The sequence below is a fragment of the Arvicola amphibius genome, chromosome 12, assembly GCF_903992535.2.
Source record: "Arvicola amphibius chromosome 12, mArvAmp1.2, whole genome shotgun sequence".
In the NCBI taxonomy this organism is placed as follows: domain Eukaryota; kingdom Metazoa; phylum Chordata; class Mammalia; order Rodentia; family Cricetidae; genus Arvicola; species Arvicola amphibius.
In genome coordinates this window covers 36,674,304-36,684,131 of record NC_052058.2, presented here as the reverse complement: position 1 = coordinate 36,684,131, position 9,828 = coordinate 36,674,304, and the positions used below count along the sequence as shown (strand labels likewise).

At 47.4% G+C, this 9,828-nt stretch overlaps 1 protein-coding gene across 1 annotated transcript; it reads left to right on the top strand.

Moving 5' to 3' along the window:
* Positions 1-252: 252 nt before the first annotated feature.
* Positions 253-5,898, top strand: C12H10orf99 (chromosome 12 C10orf99 homolog). Its single transcript, XM_038348605.1, has 3 exons — positions 253-322; positions 2,000-2,080; positions 5,813-5,898. Exons 1-3 carry the CDS (start codon positions 253-255, stop codon positions 5,896-5,898), a joined length of 237 nt encoding a protein of 78 aa, XP_038204533.1.
* The last annotated feature ends 3,930 nt before the right edge of the window (positions 5,899-9,828 follow it).

Here is a 9,828-nt window from a genome sequence, read left to right as displayed (position 1 = left end):
GAGATCACCACAGCACTCAGGGCTACATATTGACAAGTCCCTGCAACAAGTCACCGAATCCTGGCTTCTTGAAGAGCTGGTTTATTGTCCTGTTGGGTGGGGCTGACTATACTAAGGAGACTTCTAGGGCTGAAAAGCCTTGCCTATGGGGGAACGCCTCTCTCTGTCACTCTATAAATGTCTTCAGCGGCCAAAAGGAGGCCTTCTGTGGCGCTGCTCCCTCCCTAGCTGTGAGACTCCAGCTATTTCACCATGAGACTTCTAGCCCTTTCCAGTCTGCTCTGCGTGCTGCTTCTCTGCTTCTGCATTCTCTCCTCAGAAGGTAAGGCTACGCTCTGGGCTCGCTCTAGTCCCTGAGTAGTAATCCCATGGTCTGGGAAGGTTCCAAACAGGAACTAATGGGGATCAGGTCCTAGCAGACAGTCCTGAACCCTGGAAAGAATTCCACAGATATTCAATCCACTACAGTGGCCAACAGGTAGCTTGGAGACTTCAGGCTTTATAGCTTCTACCTGCAACCCTATACTCCCAAGCATGCTGAGGGTCTGTCTACTGTATAAACTAAGGGCTTGGGCATGAGATGTATAAATTAAGGGGTTTGACATAAGATGTATAAACTGAAGTCATGATTGCTCCCAGGTATGGCTGAGAGGAAAGTTTTCATAGTAGACAGAAGGTAAGTGCAGCCAGAGGCATTTAGAAGAGTCCAGTGTAGAGAGAGGAAGTAGTAAACTGAATATGGCCAGCGGAATGGACCTGGTCATGAGAGGAGAGAGGAAGAGGGAGAGGGAGAGAGGAAGACAAAGCCAAGAGAGAGGACAAAAGAGAGAGTGCCTGGTTGAAATGCCAGGGTTATGTGAAAAGGAGAAGCTGGGGGCGGGAAGCCCATTTAGGGTGGGGGCAGGGCAAGAAGAACCGTGGGTAGTTGTTATACACTGAGAGAGCCTGGAGGCCGGCATGTGCTTGGTATGCCAATAGATGCCACCGACAGCCAATTGTCCCTTCGGAAAGTAATAAGAAAATGGTTCTTTTGCTTGAGGAAAATATGCAGAGGAGCTGAGGGGAGTGGAATTTGCTTTGTTACCTGACACCTATATGAAGCTGGGTGTTCACCATGCAAACAGAAGTCCTTTCAGAGAGATGTTCACTTATCTGAGTCTTGACTAGGAAGTCAGGGGACCTCTGTTGCCACTTGTATTGTGTTGGGGACAAAGTAAATGAGTCTCTCAAATTCTTATGCACAGAAAGCCCCATGGACAGATGGAATGAGGTTATGCATTATAGGGGGATATACGTTTGGGATGTTGCTGTGTGTTCAGATGTGGGAAACATACATGATCTTTTTGTCCCTGGAGAGATGAATATCTCTATCTCTGCCTTTAGGATGTATTTGATTTACCTGCCTATGTGTGGATGTGCCACACGTGTGCAGGTGTCCTCCAGGCCAGCAGAGGGTGCTGGAGTCCCTGGTGCTGGAGTTACAAGTAGTTGCGAGTCACTCAAATGAGTTTTTGGAACCAAATTTGGGTCCTCTAGAAGAGTAGTAAGAGCTCTTAAAGTCCTAGTCCCCTCCCGATCACCTTACTGCTTTCTTCATTCTAAAAGCTGAGTATTGGAGCCTTTTTCTCATACTTTCTTCCCTCCCCTAACTGACCTCATCCTATTTTTTGTTTGTTTTAGACAGTGGTTGCTTGTTTTTAGTAATGTCCTTGTTTGTTTGTTTTGCTTTGTTATTTTATTTTTCAATGCAGGGTTTCTCTGGGAAGCCCTGTCGATTTTCACTCTGTAGGCCAGCATGGCCTTGAACTCAGATATCTGCCTATCTCTGCCTCCCCAGTGCTGGGACTAAGGGAGTGAGCCACCATTGCCCAGCTTTTAGCAAATGTTCTTGAACTCTGGGTCTTGTGAGTGGAAGCCCTCTCAAGTCATCCCCATACAGATTGGCATGATGGTGGCCCTGGCCTGCTAATTGGAAGATCTATATTCTTTTACTTTTCAGGGAGAAGGCATCCCCCTAAGTTCTCAAAATCCAGGCTCTGCTGCTACCCTTTTCCTAAATCCAAACAGGCAAACCGGAAAGGTAAGTAACCTCATCCTGTGTGGGCGGGGAGTGGGAAGATTTTTAAGTTGGTCATGGGATAGGTCAGATCAGTCCCAGCCAGTGCCTTGTGTCAAACTCTAGTGCAGAGGAACCACATTTATTCTCAGTCATGCAGAGTTTAGAGTCTTCTGAAGAGGCAACAACTTGACCATTTAAAACTGAACACTTCTTGTCAAGAAAATACTCTTAAGAATGGCATAGGGACTAGGCATGGTAGCAAACAATCCCAGAGTTTAGAGAAGCTAACAAAGATGATGATGAATCCTGAGAGCAGCTACACAATGAATTTAAGGCTCGAGAGCTGGGGATATGGCTCAGTCAGTGGAGGAATGCTTACCTAGAAAGGGCAGGGTCCTGAGTTCAATCCCCATTGGAAGAAAAAGAGGTGAGGAAGCACCCATCCCTGGGTGGGAAGCCTCGGGGAAGACTGGGAACCTGAAAGCAGATAGTGGAAAATAGGAACATGGTACAGAGGAAGTGGCAAGCAAATAGAACAGAGACAGGGGAACTACAGAATGGGAGGGTGCCCAGACCATAGGCAAACCATAGCCCTCCAGTAAACCTGAAGCAGCACCTGCATGAGAGTCTCCAGTCAGTGTGTGGCGTATATGGGGTGCAGAAAACTCCAGCTTGACAGGAAACAAGACGGCACCCAGAGATGTAGACAGGCACACTGAGGCTCAGTTTGACGCCAGCATGGCCATGATCAGTATGAGGCCTGGAAGAGCCAAGCTGCCCTCTCCCAGACCTGAGAAAGATAACAGTGGGTCGTGATGAAGACAGGCCCAGGTCCAGACCTCCACGCGCTCAGATTCCAGCTCTGTGACTCTAGGCCAGCAGCAGGCTGAAGCTCCGAGTTGTTGGCCCAGGATGGGGTAGTCAGCATGGCTGGAACTTTGTGACTTTTGTACAGAGAGTCCTAGAGCTTAGAGCAGGCAGAGGCCTGTGGGAAGGCTGCAGAACTCAGACCAGGCATAGCCTAACTTAAATTGAGGGCCTGTGTCTCAGCTCTCCACAAGTGCTAGTTCTTGGGAGTCCTACGCTACAGCTCCCTCTGTCACTTCAGGCAGTAGCACCTGAAGCCAATGACCAGACCAGAGTCCTGTCTTCCAAGGACTTCCTGTCTTCATGGGAACAAAGAGGGAGACAGAATAAGGAAGACAGGATAGTTCCAACCTCTGTACCCCTGAGAGTCTGAGAGCCCCTCCTCCACACTGCCATCACACCCAGTCAGGGCTGGGTAAAAATAACCACTTCTCTCACACATTCCTCGTGAATAACCAAGTGTGAGGCACCCGCCTAGGCAAGGTGGAGGGTGAGCACTGGTTGCCAGCAGCTCTGCTTCCCATAGGAGTTTGTGAAATGAGGTGCAAATGGAGGGGAGAGAGATGCCACCTCCCCATTGAGGGTGGCTTGCTGGAACCTGTCGTCCCCTCTAGCCCCTCCCTGTACAGAAACACAGAGGCAGAAGAGAAAAGAGAAACTGGGGAGAAGAAGGGGGTCACACACGCATCACACATACCCACATACCTACAACTACACAGATGCAAGTACATGCATGCGAACACATGCACACCACATAATTACACACTACACACACAAACCTACACACATCCCACTGGCTGCAGGATCCAGCTTGGTGTTGTTGAGAAATTAGTAGGGTTGTATCCACAGAGCAGATGGCATCAGGGCAAGCCCATGACACAATGCTGTCACAATGGAAGAGGCTTCCAGGGTAGCTGCAGCCACCCCAGAGCCCATGGGTGTTGTGTATATTTGTGTATAAAGTTACATGGCACAATGGTGTTATATATGTAGTATTTGTATATGCATCTATGTTCGTGTGTGTGTGTGTGTGTGTGTGTGTGTTCCTCTCCTCCCTCCAGTCTCTCTTTTTCTCCTGACTCTTCGCTGCTAATTACCCAATACCTAACCCAGAGAACATGTTTGCCCAGGCTTGCTGCTTCCACCCAGCATCTCCCAGAACAGACGCTAAGATCCAGAGAGAATGAATGAGAAGATGAGTCAGGGTGTTGGGCAATCAACATCAGGATTTCAGGATGTTTCGTGTTGCTGTCGATTAGTCTCCTCTGCCTGGTTCATAGGAATGAGAGAGCTTTCTACTTTCTACGAGAAAGGAAATTTGCACCAGCTGAGACAATAGAGGCAATCAGAGCGGCTGCAGCTCATGCTAAAACCTGAGCTCTGCTTTGTGTCTACACACTGGGCTAGGCCCACACAACGACCCGATGTGCAGGGCTTAGATTCTGGGTGGAAGTAACAAAAACAGCTTTGAAAGTTAACAGGATAAATGAATGGCAGTCTGGCGGATGTGACTGCATATACCAGCTTACTAGAAGGAGATGGGACAGAGTTTTCCTAAAGCAGCTTTGCAAACTGTAAAGCAGCCTACATAGGAACACTATCCAGGCAGCACTTTCAAATGGCACATCAGTACACTGATGCAGTGGGCTGCTGAGGGGCTCAGACAATGGCCGGAGTCAGATGCTTAGCTTTTGAGGTCCCACCAGATCAAAGTTAGGACCTAGGAGCCTTTGTTAGGCCACCTGCCTTCTACGTGTCACAAGGTCACCAGGGGCAGCTTCTGGAAGGCCATATGGACCCGAGACAAGCCCGGGTCCTGAGGATTTGTGCCACATTCCCTATTTCAAAGCTCAACAAAATGAGTTAACCCACAGGCGCAGACTCGGGGTAGGATTCTAAAGACCTCACACACATACACAAACACACACACACACACACACTACCCCTGCCTGCCATGCAACTGTCTCTGTCTTTAAAAAAGGGATTTAACTGCGGTGGTAAAGGTCATCCACTGGGGAAGAGGAATCACTTGAGGATCTTAGGATAGTGATACCAGGGTGGACATACAACATATAAACCCAGAACAATAAACCCTAGAAAGGAGGCGATGGCTAGAACAGGGAATTCTACTGCCAAGAGGTCTAATTAGAGGAAACAGTTTCCTGATCCTTGTAATTCTATTCATTAGCCTTGGCTATGCAAGACGTTGTCCTCACCGTGGGAAACCAAAACAGTAAGTATAGATGGGTGTGTCTTTCATCATAGCCAATCATATTAATTTGTTTATTTATTTGATCATTTGCATATTTGCTTTCTGGGGTCTTATTTGTGATTATTGCATAACGTTGAGAATGAATAGGGTACTTAAAGTTTGATTTCACTAATATTTGCATCCACTAACACTTCTGATCCTTGCAAGACTCCTGAAAATTCACTACTTTTAAGGGTTCTTATTTTTATAAGTGAGGGGCCAAACAGCAAAGAAGTTTCAGGAAACTGTTGAAGGTCTAGTCAGCTGAAGGCTAGTTAGTATTGCAGGCTTTGAATCCAAACAATTCAGCCTTAGCTTCCATGCTATTAACCTCCGTACTACAATGAATGCAGATAGGAATAAACCTGAAGCACAAAGAAAAATAATCTCACCGCCATTACTTAATAACCCTTTCAGTTCTCACTCAAATAACTTTTGTTCAATGTTATTTTAATTAATGCCAGAAAGGGCCCTTTAGGTTCCAGAGAGGGAAGTAAGACCCACTTATTTGATTTCTTTAAACTCTTTTGTGTAAGAATGCGCCCTAACTATGTCTTCTTCTCTTCACCTTATTCTATCCACTTCACTTTGCCTTCCCATGCCCCTTCTCCTTGTCGGCTGTCACTCATCACCAGGAAACTACACCAGGATCTGCAGACTGTGCAAAAGCAAGCGCCCATCCAACTCCTGGGTGGTTCCCGGTGCTCTTCCACAGGTTTAGAGCACCTGAAGCCTGGCTCCACCCAGATGACCTTCATGCCCAGCTGTGGAGACACCAGAAGCCATGATTTGTCCCCTGCCAATTTTCATGGCACCAGTGAACTGTGACACTGGGAGACTTCATTTCAGAGACCCAGGAACATTCCAGAATTCTCCAAGTTCTGGTTCCAATGGTACGACCAACCTTCAGAGTCACTATGATCCAGGCTCAGCCCACATGTCTTCATGGTTCCTCCAAAGTGAAAGTCAAAGATTCCTCCTGTGGGAGCTACAACTCCAGAGATTTCAAAGGTGGCCAGAGTACAGAATAACAAGATCTCTGTGTGATCAGCCAGGACTACAGCGTCTCAGGCACCCACAGACAGTCCCAAATTCCTAGCCTTTAACCAATGGTCTCCGAACCAACTCCTGTAACTTCCTGATGTTCATCATCAGGAGAACACCAAAAATAATAAACAATAAATTGGCATACACACTATGCATGGAGCATCATTGTCTGAGAAAGTAATGTGGCCTGAACTACAACATTATGCTAAGAGGAAAGTGTCTGGGATAGCTTGGTGGCTACTCCATCACAGACCAGTCTTACATTAAGAAAGAGACAGTAGTTTGAACACAGAGCCCAGTCTTTGGCCAGGTTTCTCTGTAGGCTTGACAGTCCAATTTTCTGTAAAATAGACATGAGAGGAGCAAGCAGCCCAGGGGTAGAGTCCCTGCAAATTTCTAAGCTTAGAAAGGCCCAGCAAATGCCCCATCCTGGAGCAGTGTTTATTTCCACAGTGGGCAAAGAGCTCAAAGGAGACAGGTGGCTCAGGTCTAAGAGGCTTGTCTCAGTAAAGCTCCTTCTAAGCGGATTCTCCCAGCAAGGTGACAAGCCCCCTTTCCTGTATTCCTGTCAGGCCTGTGTGAAAACACCAGGCCCATCAGGTGTGAGTCTGATAGGCAGAGCTTCCCTGGGGACAGCCAAGCCCAGGCTAACCAGAGCCTGTGTCTTATCATGGGCCAGCTTCCCACCTCCCTTTCATGGCTGTCCCTTTCCTCCCTCCCTTCTGCTCCCCTCCACTTACCCATTCCTAGGGAGAACAGATGCGGCCCTGGGTCCCCAGGTTCAAAGAGCATGGTCCTCTGACATCTGAGAGGAAGAACAGGAGGTGACAAGTGTATGAGTCCATTCACGGTGCCTTCACACCCTCTCAGGAGCTCCTTGTGACTGAAATCCCTATTTTCTTGGCAATGGGAGGGCTGGTAGCTTCTGTTGCTCATCCTTATATCTCCTCGATTCTCCTTTGAAAGAAACAATGAAACCCACGTAAGACTTTACCCGCCTACTTGGCTCTACTATGAGAAAGAAAGGTAAGAGTTCAAGGACAAAGCCCATCCCATTCTCTCAATGCGCAGAACGAGAAAGCACACGATGGAAACCTCAGTATCCCTAAGGGGAGGGGGACAAGATAGTTGGCATGAATAAGTTACAGAAGGACTCAGCTGGTCCTTGGGGAAATTAGCAGCTGGGGGGAGGGGGGAATAGGGACCACAGTGCCGCAGTTCAAAGCTACTTCCTGAAAGAGGCTACTATGGAGGTCCACCTTCTGGGGACACCAGCCCCAGAACAGCCAAGGTCATAGGAATCAAAAAGGAACTACGATCAGGTACCTGCTCCTCCCCAATGCACCCCACCTCTGCCTCACGTATGTCCTTTGCCTAGGGAATGAAGGAAATCCTGAGTCTACTCTAGTTTCTACCTGGAATTTGCTCACTGTCAGACCTCATCAAGGCCCATCAACCCAGGAGGTGGATACTGATTCTCACAGACCACGCATCTCCTTCCTCTTCCACTGGCTCCCAGCATCAGCACCATGGACTTTTAAACATTCCCAGCAGGGAAGAGTTTTGTTCACAAAGAGCAGACAGGAACTCAAGCATATAGAAGTGATTGTAAAATAATAAGATATAGTGATGTCTTGTTTATGATCTAACAAATAAATCTTACTCGAAGATCAGAGTGCAAAGCTAGCCTTACTAGTTATCTATGCCACCGGGCAGTGTGGCGCACACCTTTAATCCCAGCAGCCACACTAGTTAGCCATAGAGGTCGGGCAGTGGTGGTGCACACCTTTAATACAAACACTAGAAAGAAATATAAAGTGGGATGAGACAAGAACTTGCTCTCATTTCAATCTGAAGATTTTGTAGAGGTAAGAACTTTCTAGGGGTTGGTTGTTTTGCTTTTCTGATCTTCAGTTTGAATCCCAGTATCAGGATTTTTATTATTCGTGCTACAATAACTCTACAAGTCACATATTGATGCCTTTCTTAGCTCCTTGAAGAATCTAGGCATGCTTAGAGGATAGAGTAGGGTTATTAGAGAAAGTGTATGATTTCCATGGCAACTAAAGGAGTCCATGGTCTCTGAAGGGCTGGGATGCTTGGTGCAGTTGATAGAGCATGGACATCTGAGACAGATTTAGGGATCAAGCAATGGTTCTGTCACACATACATTTATGTGACATTAAATGAGGTCAGGTGGCTTCTCAGAGCCTGAGTACCCCATCTGTAAAACACTGCAAATTACTGTCACATCTTCTGGGTTCTCTGCATGGCAGTGGTTAGTCATCAGGACCAGAAGCCTCGGCAGCATAGTGAGCACCTGCTGCCTCCTCAGCACTAGAGGGAGACTGGGGAACCTGGCCTATCTCCCTTTGGTGTGTTCACGGTGGGATGTGTATTACATAGGTAAGATCACATGTAGATGAGGAAATTCACATGCAGATTGTTTGTGTGTGCGCAAATGGGTTTGCACACAGGATAGAACTCATATGATTACAGATAGCTATGTGAACATGTATGAGGAAAAGGGACTCTGTCTTAGCACACTCTACTACAACCTGTGGGTTGTGACCCCTTTGGCAAACATCTATCTCCCCAAATATTTATATTATGATTCCCAGCAGTAGCAAAATTACAGTTATGAAGTGGAAATGAAAATAATGTTATGGCTGTGTTTCTAAGTCTTGTTTATCAACAGCTGGGCCAGCTGCTGTAAATCCATCTGAAGAGCCTTGAGGCCCTGAATTAAAGATGGCCCAATTTGGAAGGGCGTACAAGGAGACTAGGAGCTCATGAGTCACCCTGCAGGGTGATGGGCAGAAGGGCATGCGAGGAGTCTTGGGGCTCATGAGACACCCTGTAGGGGTTATGGGCATTTGGGAGGTCGGGCGAAGTGGAATATGTGAAGCTGCCCAAGAGTAGCAATCAATCCCTGAGTTCCACACAGGTGATTTCTCTCCCAGAGGCACCAAACCAGCCTCCAGGCAGCATGCAGACTCTCTACACTGTAAGGTCAGGATTATAGGACACAATCAGAGCCACTAGGGAGAGCTGCTGCATTTGTGTGTTTCAAGGACAGGGCCACATCTAGTCTCCTCAAGCACCCCTTCTTGCATTCCTGGAAATCCCCAAGGCATAGGTAAATGCAGATGAGTGGCAGCACCCCCCCCCCTGCAGATGTTATACATTTGTGGACAGGGAAGCCTCTTTAAGCAAAGGACTATAGGGTAAGTATGAAATTACAGTTCTGGAAGGACAGCTGAGGGATTGAAGGGCCTGAAGTTTAAAGCTTCAATAGTTTTGTGACTATGTACCTAAATCACAGAGAGTTTCAACTTGACAGCCAACACTAACCAGATATGACTCCAACCTCTGCTCCTCTTTGGATAGGTGAGCCTGTGCAGTGGTTTGAATTAAAATGGCCCCTATAGGCTCATAGGGAGTGGCATTAGTAGGAGGTATGGCCTTGTTGGAGTATATGTGATCTGTGTGTCACTGGAGGTGGGCTTTGAGGTTTCAGAAGCTCAAATCAGGCCAAGCGTCACTCGCTCTTCCTGCTGCCTGCCAATCAAGATGAGGAACTCTTGACTCTTCTAGCACTGTC